Source organism: Neolamprologus multifasciatus, chromosome 16 (assembly GCF_963576455.1).
Source record: "Neolamprologus multifasciatus chromosome 16, fNeoMul1.2, whole genome shotgun sequence".
NCBI lineage: Eukaryota > Metazoa > Chordata > Actinopteri > Cichliformes > Cichlidae > Neolamprologus > Neolamprologus multifasciatus.
In genome coordinates, this window is record NC_140454.1 from 17,613,114 (window position 1) to 17,632,290 (window position 19,177).

The following is a 19,177-nucleotide window of genomic DNA, read 5'->3' on the forward strand; positions in this document are numbered from 1 at the left end:
TTTTGTGGTGTTTGTTTAGTAAAACCTACAATGTGCCTTCACCATAAGCTGGATGATAGCTGAAATTTCTGGTTAGGCATCTAACATTTATATATTTATTTATTTAACGATCAAAACCAGCTATGCATGAACAGTTACTTTCAAGTGGTTCTGTTATGACCAGTACACACATGCACACACTTTTCCCAGAGAAACAAAGTGAAATAAAATACACAAACAGGACTGTTCCCAAGATTTTTTGAAATGAGGTGGCACTGGGGGACCAACAATCAGCTTGCAGGGGGCATGAGAAAACAGAAAATTCTATGAGAAATAAATAACAAACCACATCACTAAAAGACAAATTGAAAATTCAGCACATTAGAAAAACTTTAGTTGTTGCCTTAATAAATGTGCATTGGATGTGGGTGACCCTTGACCATGGAACTGAAACAAAACATTAAACACTGAGCCCCAAGGTAATGGAGCTCACACATTGCAGTCTGGTTGCAACCATTAATGTCTATTGTTCTGCTGAGTGGTAGAATTAAAGACAGATCTTCCATTATTCCTTTGTTCTATGTTAACCTGTGCAAGGTAAAAAAGTAATGTTAGGCAGTGGACCAAGTCACTGTGAAGTACATATATGAGTCAGTTTTTTAAATCTTAACTTTGCATCTGTAATTAGCACAAGAGCCTTCAGCTCATATTAATTTATTATTCAGTTGTATATCGTTATATAGCTGTATTACGATAACTCACTGAGGAGCACAATACTGTTTTTCCTCAAAAACAGATGATGGTGTTGCAATGTTATGACAACACAGCTTTGGAGAGGTGACACAGGAGGCCCAAAACTTTAGCCACGTCCTTGAACATGAGTAGTTATAACTTCTATCCCTCCCTCCATCCATCCATCCATCCATCCATTTACTTTCCCTTATACAATTCAAGGATGTGGAGGTGGAGGTCTGGAGTAGCTTATCCCCACCTGGCAGCAGGGGTGCATCCTGGGTAGGTTATCAGAACCCATTACAGACAGAAAACCTCAAATTCACTGTCAAATCAACATCTAAACCAGTTCAGGAGAATGTCTTTGGACTGTGGGCGGAAACTCATGTGATAATATCTTCCTTTGTTCCATTTTGCTTAATAACTCGTTTTTTTTAATACTGACAAAATGTCATTTTGTAATTTAAAAAAATAAAGACTGTATATTATCCGTTTCATGCTTTTAAAATATATTTGCAAAAGTGTGAGTATTTTTTAAGACACGGAGCTAAACTCACCATCGCAGTGGGATCACCGACTGGATCGACCTCTTTACCAAGCCCCGCCCACACTCCCGGAACAGGAAGTACCAGCGCGTTGCTGCTGACGTTGGTGCTGTCTAATCTAACGATGGCGTCCACAGATCAGTCCCTCTTGGACTTAACAGATAAGGAAACCCGGGAGAAACTGTCGCTATGGGACCGCCGTACCGATGCCACGGCTCCCCTCACGGAGAAACAGATGGACTCCGTCCTGGAGATCCGAGCCGCGGCCGAAAAGCTCTCTGTGCCCTCTGAGGTGAGCTGGAGCTCTGGACTCTGCTAGCTAGCTAGCAGTGCTGCTAACTTACTTTCTAAACGCAAGTGATGTCAAATAAAAGTCGAGGCTGCCACTGTATGACCTTAATCCCCCCTTTCATTACGTTACAAGTTAATTTATCTGGCATGTATGTATTTGTGCTTCACCACCTCGTCAACATGTCCAGGTAGTTAGCTTGAAATCAAGGAGCTTAGAAATAAGGAGCCTTGTTTTGTTTTGCAGCTACCCATTGAAGACTTGTGTAGCCTGTCGTCTAGATCCTTGCAGTCCCCTTTCACTGCGACTGTTCCCGATTCAACAGAAGACATCTTGCTCAAAGGATTTCAGATGCTCAACATGGAAAACAATAGAATAGAAACTGCACAACAGGTGTCTGACTCAGTCAGCTTTAAGCAGTTATGCACCCAGTCAGATTTACTATACCTTAATAAGATGCATGGATGTAATATAATTCCTTTTTCTTTTTTTTTTTGTAGTTTTTTGCCTGGTTTGCCAAGCTGCAGGCAAACATGGACCAGGACGAGAATGCAAAATACAGGTATGTAAATCTTAAACTCCTCTGTAGTGTCATGCGGTGTGTAGGGCTGGATATTGATAAGATTATATACATGTTATAGGCTGGATCCTTTACCAGTTGTCTAATTTATTCCTGATCAGTTTTCCAAAAAGATAGGCCTTAATAGGTCATGAATCAAGTTATGTGTTAGTCTCAAGTGTACAGTACAAATAAAAAGTCTTGCTTCTCACTGAGGTTCGCATATGCTTCACTGCCATGTGTTTTTCATAAATTTTAATATTTGGTATTGCTCTGCTCCAGAACACCAGGCATTTTTTTTGTTTTCAAACCAGCTCTTCATCTAAATGATCATCATTGCAATCCAATTGAAGTTTGTGCATTCCAGGTTTTTGAGATGCACATAACTGACATTTTGATGCATTTAAATTTCAGTATATCAGCACAAAACCTTTTAATGTCTTTTTAAACTAATTATTAACATTTTTCTACTAAAATTGTCTCAGTGTGCTTATTCTATAAACAAACCAAAAGACGAGAGATACATTACAGCATATTTCTGTCAGTTTAACTCAAAATAAAATGAACTTTGAGGCATTTGTCATTTGTGCTTTAATTGGGTATCTGTCTCTTGTTGCAAGAACCAACAGTAGTCACCCATCATGCTTGGATTGAATTTTCCCTAATATCTGTTTTCCATCACTTTTATATCAAGATGAAATCTTTTTGCTTGCTCATCGCTGACATCACCTAAATTTGGTGGAAAAAATTAGAGATGAAAATGTAAAACGTGCATCTTCAGTGAAATTCTGGCACCCATTCAGCATGTTGGCCATAAGCTCAGCGTTATTCTCTGCTCTGCGACAATTCTGGACAATGTGCACCAGTGCTTCCAAAGCTGCAGATTCATTTGGTGTCATTTTTCTTTTTGAACTTGTCACCGTGCATCTGTTCAGTTTTCTATCCAGTCATTCTAGTTGTTGACTACTTGGAAAATAATAACTTAAAAAAAAGAACATATACATGAACCAGCAAGTGAAATTTGTAAAGGTGTTGGTGAAAGTGCTTGTTGAACAGTGTAACAGATGTGTGCATTCTGAATCAGAGAAACACATCAGCTTTGATTTAAAGGCGTTGTTAAACGTGCATAATTCTATTTGCAAGGTTCAAGCTTTCTGTTCGGTCAGACAGTCAGACTTATGTTCACCAGTCATGTTTGAGAAGACATTTGCATGCAGCTTAATAGTTGGTGAGGGCAGCAAAAGAAGGATCGATTTGCTGAAATAAGATTTCTAATCATCGGATATATTCCAACAGTTTTGTTTTTTAAAATCACTTTTTATAAAAGAACTCATTGGCATTTTTAAACAATGACTGGCAGACTGAACAGGAAGGTTTGACCCGGATATCCACTAACTCTGCGAAGGCCAGCAGACAATAGCCAGAGGTTTTCAAGGCTGTGTGTGCGTTGACTGGGTGTTTGTTTAGAGGAGGACAAGGTCGAATTACATGTTTTTGAAAGAATAAATCAGAATCAAACATAATGCTCTGTGATGCATCCATCCTTCGTCTGCTTATCCAGTTGAGGGTCGTGGGGGGCTGGAGTCGATCCATCCTACTGTTAGAGGCGGGGTACACCGTGGATAGGTCATTAATCAGGTGTAACACACAGAGACGGACAGCCATTTAAGCTCACATTCACATCTACTGTCAGTTTAGAATCACTGGTCTAACGCCATGCGGGAGGAAGCTGGAATATCCAGAGAGAACCCACGCAGACAGAGGTGTGACAGTGCTAAACACTGCATCACCATTCTCTCCCACCTCTGTGCTTTATAAAATGCACCATCATACACTACTCACTCAGTTTTCAGATCTCTTAATTGCAGCAAGAAATGACAGCTCACAGTGTGCGCTGCTTTCACATACCATCAGGCATGCGCCGCTGTGTTAGTTTCACTCAGCCAAAAAAGTGCAACCAGCAAGTGTCACCTTACTGTTGCTGTTGTCAAATTTTCTAAAGCATGAAGCCAATATTTAGCTTCAGTGCACTATGCTGTCAAAGTTGAATGAAAGGAAGCAAAAGATAATGTCTGCTTTCCACTTAGGAAAACCAGAGATGATCTAAACTGCTACCAGGAACACTGTGATGTTATACTAAAAGATGTCAACACAGCTCTTGAGCACTTGGATTCCCTTCAGAAACAGTACCTGTTTGTGTCCAATAAGACTGGGGCCCTACATGAGGCTTGTGAACAGCTTCTTAAAGAACAGGTGAGATGCGCACGGGCACATCAGACTGTGAGCACTTTCCTTTATTAAAATCAGCAGATCCCTGGTAATCAGAAATTGTATGTACTTTAATGCAATATAAAGCATATATAATTATTAAATAAAGCCATTTTTGGTGTCATTTTGTAAAGATTATTCTTATTTTAAGTTAATCAATATGTGCTTGAAATACAGATTTCCTGCTTTAATTCAAGTTGTTTTACAATAAAATTGTATTAACTGTTTATGAATTCAAGTCAAATTTATATGAAGTCCCCAGTTTTCAACATTAATTGGAAAACTGCCTGAGAAGTAATTTCATGGCAAGATGAAGCCTGTTCCCTCGTTATTTCATGACAAATGAAGAAGTTAAAAAAAAAACTGTTTTAAATTTGTAATTAAAAGCTTTTCAAAGGAATATGAGGATGTCAGAGAGAGGATGATTCAAGGGAGGGAGATCATCGTTAGGATAAAAAACAAAACAAATGAACCTTCCAGAAAAATAACATAATCTTTAGAAGAGGTCAAGTCAGCAAACTGGTGCATTCTTAAAGATAATGAATGCACTGGCCAGCTCAGCTATGCCAAAGAGCCTGAAAGACCACAGAGAACTAAGTGTGTGATGACAGAATTATTTCCATGATTAAGAAAAACTACTTCAAAATATCTAACCAAGTCAAGAACACTCTTGAGGTGGTGGATGTATCATTGTCAAGGTCTACAAAGAAGAAAATGAAATTATGGACTATACCAAACCAGGGATGGTAATAATTGTTTCGCCGTTCTCTGAGGAATAAATTAGTACATTGTTGAGTCTGCTGTTAAATGTCTTATAAATGTGTTATAAACTCAAGCTTTTTGCTTTTTGTTCTTTTTTTTCCCCCCACATGTGTTGGAGATTTGTGCTCAGGCTCGTAGAGACTGGACTGTTGTTAGAAGCTGAACTGAAATTAAAGTCTTATAGCATGCTTTTTTTTTTATTATTATCTATTTTTGCTTGTTTTAACAATGGTGTTTTGTTTTCTCTCTGTTTGCAGGCAGAACTTGTTGACCTGGCAGAAAGCATACAGCAAAAGCTGTCATATTTTAATGAGTTAGAAAACATAAACACGGTAGGCTGTGTCTGTCTGTCTGTTTGTTCGTTTGTTTGTGTAACTGTTAAATGACTAAAACTATGCACTGAAATATGTTTAATTGGTTATTAGATATAGATTTTGTTTTCGCACTTAGTTGCTGTAATTTTAAATAAGAAATTATTCTCAATTTTTACATCTTGAAAAATAAGACAAAGTAAAATCTGTAGTTTCTTGTTTTTTTTTCTAGATATAGATTTAATTTTTACTGATCTGAAATTATGAATAACACACATAGCAGTGTTTACCACAAACATTTTTTTAATTATATAAAAGTATTAATTAATTAAAATCAAATGTCTTTGCCTTTGCAGAAACTGAACTCACCAACCTTGTCTGTAAATAGTGAAGGTTTTATACCAATGCTGTCTAAGTTGGATGACTGCATTGAATATGTTTCATCACATGTAAGTACCTTGTGCTGTCAGTTTTGCCTTTGAAGATCTCATTTTACCTTTTTGTAGGAATATCAGGGATAGAGTAATCAGAAGGATGTGACATTTTTTTTGGAAGCGAATTTCCTTTTATATAGCGAATGCACATTTACAGCATGTGATGGAAAAGTTCTGTAAAAAGATCCATTAAAATCAAAAACATGCCCTATATTGTGTTAAAGGTCATATTCTTTTACACCTCTAAAGCATTTTTAGTGCAGATGGTATTTTTTACAACTTTTAGTGGAAGTCTTGTTATTGTCCCTTGCACTTGTGATCTGGATCTATACCAAAACTGCAGACATTGTTGCTGGGAGACAAATCTCATGAGTGGTTCTGATGGTGAGGGAAATTGTTTTGGTATACCTCCAAAAAAGTGCACTGTGAGCCATCCCGCCGTGCACAATACTTTAGATTGTTTCCTCAAAATGTTCTCCGTCAGACACCTCAGGATGTTACAGTAGAACTCGGCATTGATACAATTTATGTTGAGCAATAAGCTGCCTTCAGGCTTGGAAACTCAGGAGTCATCAACTTAAAAAAATGCTTGCTCATACCCAGAGATCCAGATGTCTTGATGGGCCTCTAGATGAAATCATGTTGAAACAGGAATTTGTGCTTCCTCTCTGTGTGAGTTTGAGGTCCAAAGTGAAATTGCAGAGTGCACAGTGCATGTGGTCAGAATAGGATTTATAGTCTAGAAATAGCACCATGGACATGACCAGCAAGGTGACCTTGAGCGTGTCAAATCTTTTGATTATTATGGAGGTGCTCTCAGAAGACTTTAATCACACCTCATATGCTCAGTGTACATTTACAGTGAGTAATCGGGCACCGGTGTGTAATCAGGGATGTAGACAAGGGGGTGGGGATCAGGGAAACGCAGACCAAAATGATAACCTGTGATAACTCCAGAATGAATGATGTTTAACACTTACTTATCTCTTTTCATTCCAGCCAAGTTTCAAGGACTATCCTGTTTATTTGGCCAAATTTAAACAATGTCTCTCTAAAGCTATGCACTTCATGAAGATTCACATTGTAAACACTATGCAAAACCTCACAAGCCAGTTAACAAAAAGGGTAAGTAAGCATTCTGTTTTTCTTTAGTGCCATTGACCACTGGTACACACACTGTATGCGTTTAGTGGAGTTTAATTTTGATTTCTTTTTGACTCCCACAGGATCCAATGGGTTTAACTAATGCAGACAACGCCTTTACCCTTTACTATGTAAAGTTCAGAGCAGCTTCACCCAAAGTTCGGGTGAGTTTAACGTTCTGTCGCCTGCTATTTATGCAGATCATAATTTTCTACAGTAAAAATCAAATTTTCTTTTTTCCCCTCTTCAGTCATTGATTGAACAGATAGAGCAGCGAGCAGAGAAGATTCCAGAGTGAGTATTTCTTTAGAAAAAGCAGCAGTGACAGCAGTAGCATTAACCTTTTATAAATGTATATTTTTTTTAATGTGCTAAATGAAGTCTTCTATATTTATATTTATGCAAACAGATACCATCAGCTTCTTGATGAAGTCCATCAGTGTTATCTTGATCAAAGAGAGCAGCTCTTAAGTCCCTGCATTACATCCACCATTACTGACTTGACCAGCCAGAACAGCAAAGACCACTGTGCTTTGGTAAGTCTACTTAAAGGCTGGAATGGCTCTTTAGATATAGTAAGGTGACATTTGAGTTTGCTAAGAATGGACAGCTTGGGGCCCTCTGGGATATTTTCTGCACTGTGTTGAAGCACAAAGCTGTGCACATTATAAATGACCTTAACTTGAAATTGTGAACTGCAGGGGTCTAGAGATTTCTCCTGTTTTATTCAGAAGTGGATTGCTTTGGAGACTAGGTGTTGTCAGTGTATCCCTAGTCATCCATAACAGTGCTGATTATTACGCTTTGTGTTTGAAATTTTAATAGACCCAAAAATTGGCACAATAAAAGTAAAACTTTTTTCTTTTAGTCATCTCCAATTTCATACTTCCGACAAAACCAATCCAGTTTTGAAGCCTGCAAAGGCTTAGTATTTTGACACTATCATGGCATTTGAAACACTTCTCTAATTGGCTTGTTGGGGATGCTATAATTAAAGCATTTCATGCAACAGAACGTCATAACAGCCGCACCATCTGCTCAGGTTATGCATCTTGTTAATGACTGCTGTAATAGGTGGCTGTATCATTTATGTGTGTTTGCTTGTTTGAGGTGAAGCCAAAGTATTTGCAGGCAATACAGCATGTGATCATTATGTGTATTTGTACAGGTTCGCAGTGGCTGTGCCTTTATGGTTCACGTGTGTCAGGATGAACACCAGCTGTACAATGAGTTCTTCTCCAAACCTACACCTAAACTAGAGTGAGCGGCATTCACATTGGTGTTTAGTAGCTCATGCAGGAAATGTGTGTTTGTTTAAGGTGTGGCATTTTTAAACAGAACAATAGGCATTTCAAGTTTTGCTTATTATGTGCAGTGTTATGACAGTTTGTATTGTAGTTTAAGGGCTTTTTTTGCATATTTAAATATCCAAATGCCATTACTTAAGTCTTTGATTCTGCCAATCGAAGCTTAGACAGAAAGTATCGTATATGTTTCATATAATGCAATGAAACAGTTTTTAATATCTGACAGTGAGCTGCTGGAGAAGCTGTGTTTGTCCCTGTATGATGTCCTCCGGCCTCTGATAATTCACATCATCCACTTGGAAACCCTGTCTGAGCTCTGTAGCATCCTCAAGAATGAGATGCTGGAAGATCATGTTCAAAATAATGGTATGTTGGAACTTGGTTCCTTTTTCTTTTTTCTGTAGGCGATTATTTGACTTGCACAGTCATGAAGAGAAGTTAAAAAATAAATTCTGCCAGCTCATCAATATTTCTGAGATGTTCTGATTAAACAGTCTTCTTCAGTGCCACATCTCATATCACAACATGTCAGTTGAGTTATTGTCAGGACTCTTTTTCAGCCACTGTTCTGTGTTGTTGATTGATAGACTTGTATCTTGTGGATCGATGTTTTTGTTGCATCACCCAATGCTTCTTAAGCTAGAGTTCATGTACTGCTTGGCTGAAATTCTCCCATAAAATTTAAAATTTCTTTCAAATAATTGCAAAGCCTCTTGGCTCCTGTTCAATCATACACCACAGTTGGGATGAGGTTTTGATATTGGTGTGGAGTGCCTTTTTTCTGTTCTAACACAGCAGAAATGTTGTGCAGCACCGAGGCAAACTTGAGACATGTCTCTTTTTTTAAAAACTCTTGAGAGCAGTGGTATTTTTTGTAGTGCTCTTCCATTACCGTCATTTTCATTTACTGCTTTTCTTCTTGTGGACATGTGATCAGAGACAAAGCGAGCTGTGAGTGAGGGTCCTTGGGTCCTTTTTCACATTGTGCGCTTGGCTTGATTTTTGCCAGACACCCACTCCTAGGTAGAGTAGCAACAGACCTGATTTTCTTCATTTTGTGGTGAGTTTGATAAACTCCCAGGTCTGCAAAATTCTGGGATAATTCTGGCTGGATTTGTAGAGTTGATTGATATTGTTTAGTTTCCTGACACCGACCCAGCTTTTAAACATAGTCAGCAAGTTTTCAATTGGGTTGAATTCAGGGCTTTTGGAAGGCCAATCCAGAAGCTCAAGTCTAGGCTGCCCTATCCATTCTGAATCCAGTTTTGATGTGTGTTTGGGATCATTGTCCTGTTGGAACACCCAACTTTGTCCAAGCTTCAGTCATCTAGCTTTTGATTTGAGGTGTGAAGTTGAAGTTTGAAACTTCCCAACTCGTATAAATCTACAATTCACTTTCTTAGATCGTCATTGGGTTTCACTGGACCTTTCCATTTTGTCTCAGGGTTTTTTTGTGTATCCGTCAGCCCAGTGAGAAGTGTCAAATAAATCCTTTTTATAGTGTTAATTTGAAATATTAAAACTATTTGATGTTTTAATATGAGCGTCTGCGTCATTCCAGCTGCATACTGTGTATCTATCTTACAGACAATAATTAAAAGTATTAAAGATCCCCTTTAATGAAAACATCAATTGTTAAAAACGGTAAATTTTTTTAAAATTACAAATTAGGTACTTTTATTAAATGAGATGTATTGTTCCCCACAGAGCTGGATTGTATTTGTTGCGCTATCGAGGCACTGCACATGGATGTGTAGGCGAACGGAGACACAGCACACTTTCTCGAATGGATTAATGAATTATAGCAAATACATTTCAGAGCAATAATCAGCTATCGCTCCAATAAGTTTATCATCCCATGGAGGAGCTGCAAGAGAAGATAGGATTTATTTGAAGCTTATAGGGCAAAGAACAACTGATTTCCCTTTGTGCGAGACCAACACATTTTAAATCTTTATACATAATATTCAGGTTATAGTTCAGGCCCTAAAGGGACTTGTATTTGTTGAATCTTTTCACAGCAAAGTAGTGGTTGAACTGTAAACTGACCTGCGTGCTTTAATGCAGCTGCTCAGCTGGGGGCCTTTGATGCCGTTGTGAAGCAGATGCTGGAGGACGTTCAGGAGAGGCTGGTCTATAGGACTCACATTTATATCCAGACCGATATCATAGGCTACAAACCAGCTCCAGGGGATCTGGCTTACCCTGAAAAACTGGAGATGATGGAGGTAAGGTTTTTATGCTGAAATATATGTTCCCTTTTAAGATCTCTGTTATGTAGTTTTGCAGGCAAGCTTTAAGGGATAATTTGGTTTGGTTCTTATTCAAAGGCAGTGGTCCAATCCAAATTTGTGTCCTAAGACCTAAACAGTTCACCTAGTATGTGATTGAGTGTTAAAAGATGCAATTGCTCAAAATATTACGAGTAGGAGTAAATAAGACTTTTGACATGTCTTATTACTTTTATAGTGACCAAACATGTTATATACTGCTGTTGGTTTGGGACTTTATACTTTTTTTGTCTTAAGAGTAAAGATACTTGAGAAATAACAATAACTTGAGGTTAAATTGGTTCTTTTGTGTTTGTTTACCTTTGACTAAATCTTTTGGAGCTCACCTAGTTGGTGCTTTGATGTCTGGGTAACATCTTGCTGAGTGGGGACTTTTTTTTTTTAAACACAGTGCTAACATTTGGCATAAAGCTAAACTTATCTCTCCCTGTAATTTATGATATTTTTGCCACTTAATTTTCCATTAAAGGTCTATTTTTAAAAAGGTTTTGGTGGAACTGAAGTCATTATTAGTCATTAACCGTCTGTGCCCTCCTCAAAACCACCAGTCAAAAACAGTCATTTCACCTTGCAGAACATAGGAGTTACCCTTTAAAACAGCACAGCTGAGGCAGCTGTTTTAGCTGCTGATTGGAAAGGCCTGTCTTACAAAAAGAGGTGTAGAGGTGAAAGTATTCCTGAATATGGCATGCACTTTAACTGATACAATTTTGTGGTTAGCTGGCTAAAGCACATTTTGCTGCTGATGTCTTTCACGGCAGTAAAGTGCTTTTGCTTCCTTTTTTTGTAGGGAATACGCTGTGAATGAGTTCCTCATACAATGTCCTTTCAAAGAACCAGAACTGTCATTTTAACTTATAAATTCTGTTATGTGCTGTGGTGTCATACTTGTCCCTCTACATATGTTTTTTTAAATAAATAAATACTGCTGTAATACTTTCAGCTTCTATGCAGTTAGCTGCTATGCAACCTCGATGTAATTAGTGCTGCAAAAATAGTATTTTCATATACTGTGTATGTATTTTATTTATTTCTTTTTTTTATTGTTGATACACTAGTTTAAATTATATGTCAGTAGAAAGGAAAAGTGATGATCACAAGCTCCCACGCAAGTGGTTTTTCATACGCACCATTAGCACTGTCTGCAGGTCCATGAAAAGATATTTTAAGTGTGAATTTAAGCCTTAGAAAACTTAAGTTTCATGAATGTCTGAACGTGTTGTTAAATATGCCTTTGAATTGTTACTAATGTCTTAAAATCTTCTAATGTCTTGCATTACACTCTCTCAAAATCACACATTCTCTGATATTCCCTCTGATATTTATGAGTCTTTTTGTCTTGCTTCTTTGACTTTTTTAAGTTTTATTTTATGTTAAACTTTCAAAGACCCATAGATTTCTTCTGTAGAAGAGACATCTAACGCTTTCTGTCTGCAGCTTCATAATACGTTTGAATGTTTTAAGCTGAATTATGCAAATTTATTACTGTGGAATTTCTTTGGTCTTGTGAATACTCAAATGCCATTAGATATGCCTTTGAGTCCTAACTTTTATTTAACGACTTTTAAAGGTTTTGCACCTACACTTTTTTTCCCCATTAACATCAGATCACCCTGATGTTCTTAGTATTTTTTAGATGTTTATCTGACTTCCTGTTTGTATACAAACTTGTTTTGCAAGTAAAATTTTATATTCATTTAGCCTTTTCGAAACCCGTGGGCCTCCCGTTGAAGCAAAAGTGGAAGAACATGACTTTCCAGAATCTTAAAATGTTCCTGCCTACCAACTCTCGCCTTTTACTTTCCCTGTCTTCAATAGAAAATTGCTCAGAGCTTGAAGGAAGAGCAGATGAAGCAGATGTCACAGGAGTCCGTTTTTTCTGATGTACAGCTTGACGATTCTAGTGGAAGAAGAAACAGCAGCGCTGGTCTGTGTTTCCAGATTGTGACACTAGCTTCCTGACAGTGTTTGGTGTTGCTGTCATTTATTGCCCAATGGCTTCTCCTCTTTTGAATATAGGCAAAGTAGAAGCATCTCGCCTCCAGACATCCATCTCTCCTGCAGATCTGCATGGCATGTGGTACCCTACTGTCAGACGAACACTGGTTTGTCTGTCCAAGCTCTACAGATGTATTGATGTGAGTTCTTTGTGTTTATTAGTTGTTATTTTTTTTGTAGGGAAACATGTACAGCATTTATTTTAACGCTTTTAAATTTCTTATTCATGCATTTCCAACTCTTGGTCTTTTTCCAGAAAGCAGTCTTCCAGGGTTTATCTCAAGAAGCCTTATCTGCCTGCATCCAGTCCCTGCTTAAAGCTTCTGATATCATCCTTAAAAACAAGGTTGGCACGCAGCGTAAAGTATGCCTTTGTATTTCTTCTGAGCTTTTAAAATTGCATTTTTTATTTTAAAAAATAGTCTGGAAAGTGCCTTTCTTTTTACGTAGTAAATAAGATGTGGTCCCCGCCAATGAAAAATTCCTTCAGGCTACAAGATCCTTAACTAAAGCAGCTGGGATGTCATTTAAAGTTTATTTTAATTGGTACTTTATTATGCTCCACAGAGTGTTCAGCAGACCATCCCTTATTTATGGGCTTCTCTCACCTTCAAATTTGCTGTCAATATCTGTGCTAACTGGCCCATTTCAACCTAACGCTTTAAATTAAAGCAGCAGCATCAGTCTCAGAGGACACATTCCCACCCGTTGTTGATGTCTTTTTCCAATGTTTTAGTTGCTAGTTGAGCAATAAATGATTTCAGATGCCTTTTTTTCCCCCTCACAGTAATATGTCCCTTTCTGGCTATGGTTAATCGGCAGTTATTAATTAGGCATATTCCCTTATCGTCACTGAGCCCATGCTTTTTATGTTCTCTGTAGTTTGGATAGTCATCAGATGTCCTTTTGTTCTTGGCTGCCTGCAGTGTGGATTTTACCGTGTGCCTTTTACGTTCTGTAGACACAAATAGATGGGCAACTTTTCCTGATCAAGCACCTGCTGATAATGCGTGAACAGATTGCCCCATTTCACACCGATTTTGCCATCAAGGAAATCTCACTGGACCTGAAAAAAACGCGAGGTAAGATAATTAAAGGTGGAGGGAACATTGATGTTCAGCTCCATAAAGCCACTCATTACATTTTCATGCTCATTAAGCAACTTGTGCCTATCACATGCACCGGTGGCAACAATTAATGTGGAAATTGTAATCCAACACTATAATGTACATTAACCAGTGGCACACAGGGCAGATTTGCTCCCCCATCACCCTCCTCATAGTCAGTAAAGTATTACATGTGGCCACTAGAGGGCAATCTAATTCTACACCAGCACAGATTTAGCATCTCTTCTATTTTTTCTTTTTTCTTTTTTTGGTTAAGATGCTGCCTTCAAAATCCTGAACCCTAAGGCTGTTCCCAAATTCTTCCGACTTAACAGTCACAACGCCATACTTGAATTCCTGTTGGAGGTAGTGTTTTTTTTTTTTCTTCACCTTTTTTGACTAAATATACCATACACTTTATGTACTTTGATAGCACCCTGCCTGAGGGAAATGCCACTTGATAGTCCTAAAGCCTTTTTCTCTGTGGCCCCCAGGGAACACCAGAGATAAAGGAGCACTACATTGACTCTAAGAAGGATGTGGACCGACACCTGAAGTTCAGCTGTGAGCAGTTTATTCAGCAGCAGACTCAGATCTTTGTGGGGAACCTTGAGGAGTTTCTCACCAAGGTAACTGTTAGAGCGAAGGCAGAGTTAGCCTCAGGCAGCGAAGGCTCATCCTGACCTTCATTTTTTTCAGCATTTACCTTTTACAAACATCATTTGCTTATTCAGTGATCACTGAAGGTCTCGGTACTTAACTGACAAGCGAAGATAAAATGGCAGTTTGGTTTTTTTTCTTCATCGAGAAAATCTAATTCAGTGTGTGTATATATGTGTTCTCGTGCTTTGTGTTCTTTCAATGCAATAATTCTACCAGGTAACACACTGCCTATGCCTTCTTTCTACCTACCGAACTCTGCGTCTGCTTTCAGGTTGCAGCTCTTAAAACTATGGCTATCCAAGGTGGTCCCACGTACAGTCTGTCTCAGCAACCTTGGGCACAGCCAGGTAAGATTTGTCTCAGGAAATGCCATAAGCATCGTACTGTAATTCATCAAAACCTGTATAGTAAATGCTAGAGGGCATGTCAGTGTTTTTTTTCTTTCTCTCTTTTCAGCAAAGATCAACGATATAGTGATGGCTACCTACCGCGTGATGAAGAGCAAGCTGCCAAGCACTTTACAGAGCATGTCCTTGTACTTGGCCAATAGAGACACAGAGTTCATCCTTTTCAAGCCTGTCCGGGTGGGTGGCAGCAAACCAAGGATATAGCATGTTACTACATGAGTCACTTTCTTTTTAAGCCATTGTTAAAGCTCGAGAAATCCAAGAATCCTTTAAGACTGTCTTTACAAAGCAGGGATATTATGCTCCCCAAGGTCCAATCAGCAGTTTTTAATAATATAAATAACACAGTATTTGCATGTATCATTTTTCGAGAGCTATAGAAAACGGTCACGTTGAAATCTACTTTTGGAATGACTCTTGTTTAAATTTTGCCTTTTAGATTGTGCCTTTAGCTATAAATTGTCAGTGAGATTGAACTCTAATAGAGAAATCTTTGTGCTGCCTGTGTACTGTTCGTCAAGGTGCCAGGTGAGGCTGAATGAGAGAGAAACAAAATTCAGCGGTTGACATGGAAACAAGATAGCGAGGGGACATAGGCCAGATGGAAATGCGGTTTTAATTTCCTTCCAGCACTCAGTAATAGGATGGCTTTTTCCACAGAATAACATCCAGCAGGTATTCCAAAGACTGCACGCTTTGCTTCAGGAGGAATACAGTGGAGAAGACCTTCAAATCATTGCATGTCCATCTATGGAGCAGGTACAGCACTGTGGGATTAGCACTGCCTAAAGGCATCTGACTTAGTTTTAATAACACTGCTGCAGCATCCAAAACTGCTGAAAGCAACTTGAGTGAAGAAACATTAAATAAGGTATATCAGCTAAGGCACGGTGAGCACTCATCATTTTTCACGGCTCTCTTTCAGATTAACCTGCTGCTGTCTGTGAATAAGTAATGTGGGGTGTAAGGATTCTGATTTAACTGCCTCTGGATAGTGATGGGCTGCTCCAGCGCCGGCCATGACCAGGAGCTTTGAGGTTGAGTGGGCGAGATGACCAGAAGACTGTACCTGAGCTGCATGCTGGACCAGGAGAACTAAACCAACAGCAAAAAAAAGAAAAATCAGCACAGGGCCAAAGAATTTCCTATAGAAACTCAAGTAGCTACAAGTATGAAGGGGGTTCAGGTGAAGTCTACACACAAACTGGGAAGTGGAGATTATCCTGTGGGTTACTGAGTTGATCATTTTGTTTGACTAAAATTAAATGTGGTGTTGGGGGTTTTAAGGTCGCTTTGTTGTAGAACAAATCCATTTTGAAAAGGGCGGATTTGTGATTACAGTTGCATCTCTCTGTACACCAAATCGAATTTGCACACTCTGTGATGGTGGGGTGCAGGCAGCGACGCTTCAGGTGCACGAATGGAGCCACTAAGCAGTCGCTCATCAGCGCAGGTAGCTAACAGCCAGTAAAAGGGGCTCACATTCAGGTCTCCCTTGAGTGGTTTGGAAGGGTAAGAAAAAATGCTGCAAAATGTTTTATTCATCTATTTTAAACTGTAAGAGTCTTTGTAACACAGTTAACAGAAATATGATGACCTGTAGTACGTGTGTCTCAGATCCAACAAAGTTTTCCCCTCTAATCAACGCAAAATCCAAGCAGCTGTTTTTTCACCTCCTTACAAATTGTTTTCTTATTTCTATTGCAAGTGTGTAAAGACAATGGAATGTTATGTTTTATACTTTTTCCTTTTATAACTAAGTTTATTAAAACAAATGTACTTCTACTCTATCACAATAATAGACTGTTGGGAGCTGTGCCCTGTACATGACTTGTGGGTATGTTTCCTGCAAAGTAACAAAAGTAACAGGACATTATACATGTAACTTTTGCGTTGCTCTGTCCCGTGTAAAATGATGTGTACAGTTATTATATTTAAGGACATTCTGATTTAAAAAAAAAAAAAAAAAAAAAGTTGATGATCTTCGGCTCGTTTTATAAAGCTCTTTGTCACTGAATTCAAATTCGGAGCACACTGCAGTTTTAGTCACTTCAAACAAATGAGAAACTGCCATTCAAGGACATCATCGGCTTTAGGGGGTCTTCTTGGCAGACCGTTGCTGTTTCACTGGCAGCTGCCGTCTTTCCATCTGAGAGATGAAGCAAAGCTGGGGCTTGACCTTCTGTGGACTGACAGGCTTTTGAAAGGTGATGAGGGACTGGATGTTCTGGAGCAGGACATTGATCTCTGCACTCTTCTGCTGCAGATACCTCTGAAGCATGTCAGGCTCTGGCAGCATTAGACCTTTGCCTTGATTCAGCTGCGACAGCAAGGCATTAGAAAGGAGAATCAATGCTTTGGTCTAAAATTAGGTTTGCTCTTCGTATCTTGTATTCCTGCAATTCCTAAAAAACTATAATAATAACACAAGCCACACTAACTTACTTTCAGTTTTGTCCAAACTTTACACTGACTTTATCAGTGTTTTGGATTGAATGCAGTTGTGTCGGGCAGAAGTGCTGTCACTGAAACACTACATGATGCTTATTGTCAAGACAGCTCCGGTGTTTTGCTTTTGTTTTGTTTTCCTTAAAATTTTTTGAGTTACTACAGTACGTGCCTCCACATGAAGTCAGATTTACCCTTATAAAGAGAAGCAGCGGCTGAACAATAAACCCCTCAGGGGTCTTACTGTCTCTTCCAGATCGTTTGTCATTTCCTTCTGCTGCCAAGTTTGTCAATAATTGAACAGTGAAACTTGAAATTCTTCAACAGAAACATGCTGAGAACAAAACAGAATTTAATTATAAAGTAAAATGCTCATTTTATACCAATTACATTTCCACTATGAAGAAAAATAGGAAAAATCATTAAAGAACCAATTATAGCCATCTCCTTGGTAACCAGTAACCTGTCCTAAGTTGCTTCAGTGTGAAGCTGCTAATTTTTGAGGATCACACATAGAAGACCATTCAGCTGTCAGAATAGCTGATTTTATATGTATTTATATAGTTAAGGCTGGTAATCAAAATGACGTGCGATTGTTTGGTGAATCTCTGATCTTCAATTAGATATACACTAAAGACTCACGTGAATTTTCTATCTGGAAAAAAAACTAAAAATGTCTGGTAAGTGGTGCCACCCCTGATGAGCCAAATTTATTCATCAAAGAAAAACAAAATTAAAGGAACACACAGAAAACAGATCAGATCTTAATGGGGAGAAAAAACAATATTGACTGGGTAATGTTTTAGGAACAAAAGGATGCCACATCATCTGATGGGAATGAAAATGATCAATCTGCAGATAGCAGAAATCAAACACACCCAAAAAATTCAAAGTGAAAAAATGATGTAGTAGTCTAGTCCATGTTACAAAATGGAACTCAGTAGTTTGTATGGCCCCACATTCATTGCATGTGTATTGTGTGCATGCCTGACAGCGTCGGGACGTGCTCCTAAAGAGAAAACGGATGGTGTCCTGGGGGATCTCCTCCCAGGTCTGGACCAGGGGACCACTGAACTCCTGGAGAGTCATTCCAGCTGCTGGATGGTAAAACATAATGTCACAGAGGTGCTTTGTGCTCTTTAGATTTTGCAAGCATGGATGCCAGTCAACAGTATCTAATCCTTTATCCAACAGGGACTTTCTCCATACTCCCTTGACATAAGACTGGGCTTTGTTATGCACTTGGAGAAACCCAGGACCTTCTGCACCAGGGTCTAAGCATAAGGGTTATATATGGAGAATTTTTATACCTAATGGCAATCAGGGCATAGAGGTCTATGCATCCCTCCAGACCATCACACTGGTCATGCTGATCGATATTGCAGACAGCATAATGTTCTCCACGGCTTCCTTGGAGCCTTTCACGTCAGTCACATATTCAGGGTGAACCTGCTCTCATCTGTGAATAGTACAGGGTGCCAGTGGTGAACCTGCCAATTCTGGTATTCTATAGGAAATGCTAATTGGGCTCCACAGTGCTGGGCAGTGAGCACAGGAGCCACAAGAGGAGGTCAGGCCCTCAGGCCACCTTCATGAAGTCTGTTTCTCATTGTTTGGTCAGAGACATTTTGTGCCTCTGGCAGTGCTCACTTTGTTCCTCCTTGCACCAAAGACTGCTGATGGGTTAAGGAGCTAGAGTAACTGTCTTGTGGAATCTCCTCCATGGTTTTGGGATCGCTGGAAGTCACAACACAACCTTCTGGCAATGGTTCATATTGATGTGCGTTCTTGGAGAAGTTGGACCTCTGTGTGCTTCCTTTGCAGTGTCCAGGTAATCACCTCATGCTGCCAGTAGTGACACTGACCTTAGCCAAATGCAAAACTAGTGAAAACAGTCAGAAAAGCTAAGGAGGGAAAAAATGTCATTTTTTGGGG

General features: G+C 39.0%; 1 protein-coding gene across 1 annotated transcript; it reads left to right on the forward strand.

Annotated features, from left to right (window-relative positions):
- Positions 1–1,333: 1,333 nt before the first annotated feature.
- Positions 1,334–16,074, forward strand: cog3 (component of oligomeric golgi complex 3). The gene is made up of 23 exons (XM_085136620.1): positions 1,334–1,548; positions 1,792–1,938; positions 2,046–2,107; positions 4,192–4,357; positions 5,392–5,466; positions 5,802–5,894; positions 6,879–7,004; positions 7,106–7,186; positions 7,273–7,316; positions 7,432–7,558; positions 8,191–8,282; positions 8,556–8,695; positions 10,397–10,557; positions 12,439–12,547; positions 12,640–12,758; positions 12,875–12,964; positions 13,580–13,700; positions 14,002–14,090; positions 14,219–14,353; positions 14,659–14,734; positions 14,844–14,971; positions 15,455–15,553; positions 15,720–16,074. The coding sequence occupies exons 1-23, from the start codon at positions 1,381–1,383 to the stop codon at positions 15,747–15,749; spliced, it is 2,478 nt and encodes an 825-aa protein (XP_084992746.1). The 5' UTR covers positions 1,334–1,380; the 3' UTR covers positions 15,750–16,074.
- The last annotated feature ends 3,103 nt before the right edge of the window (positions 16,075–19,177 follow it).

Excerpts from the sequence above, each read along its gene's own strand:
- cog3 (XM_085136620.1), top strand. The coding sequence starts at position 1,381 with ATGGCGTCCACAGATCAGTCCCTCTTGGACTTAACAGATAAGGAAACC. Across the intron at positions 1,549-1,791 it reads AGCTCTCTGTGCCCTCTGAG|CTACCCATTGAAGACTTGTG; the intron begins GTGAGCTGGAGC and ends TTTGTTTTGCAG. Across the intron at positions 12,548-12,639 it reads AAGAAGAAACAGCAGCGCTG|GCAAAGTAGAAGCATCTCGC; the intron begins GTCTGTGTTTCC and ends TTTTGAATATAG.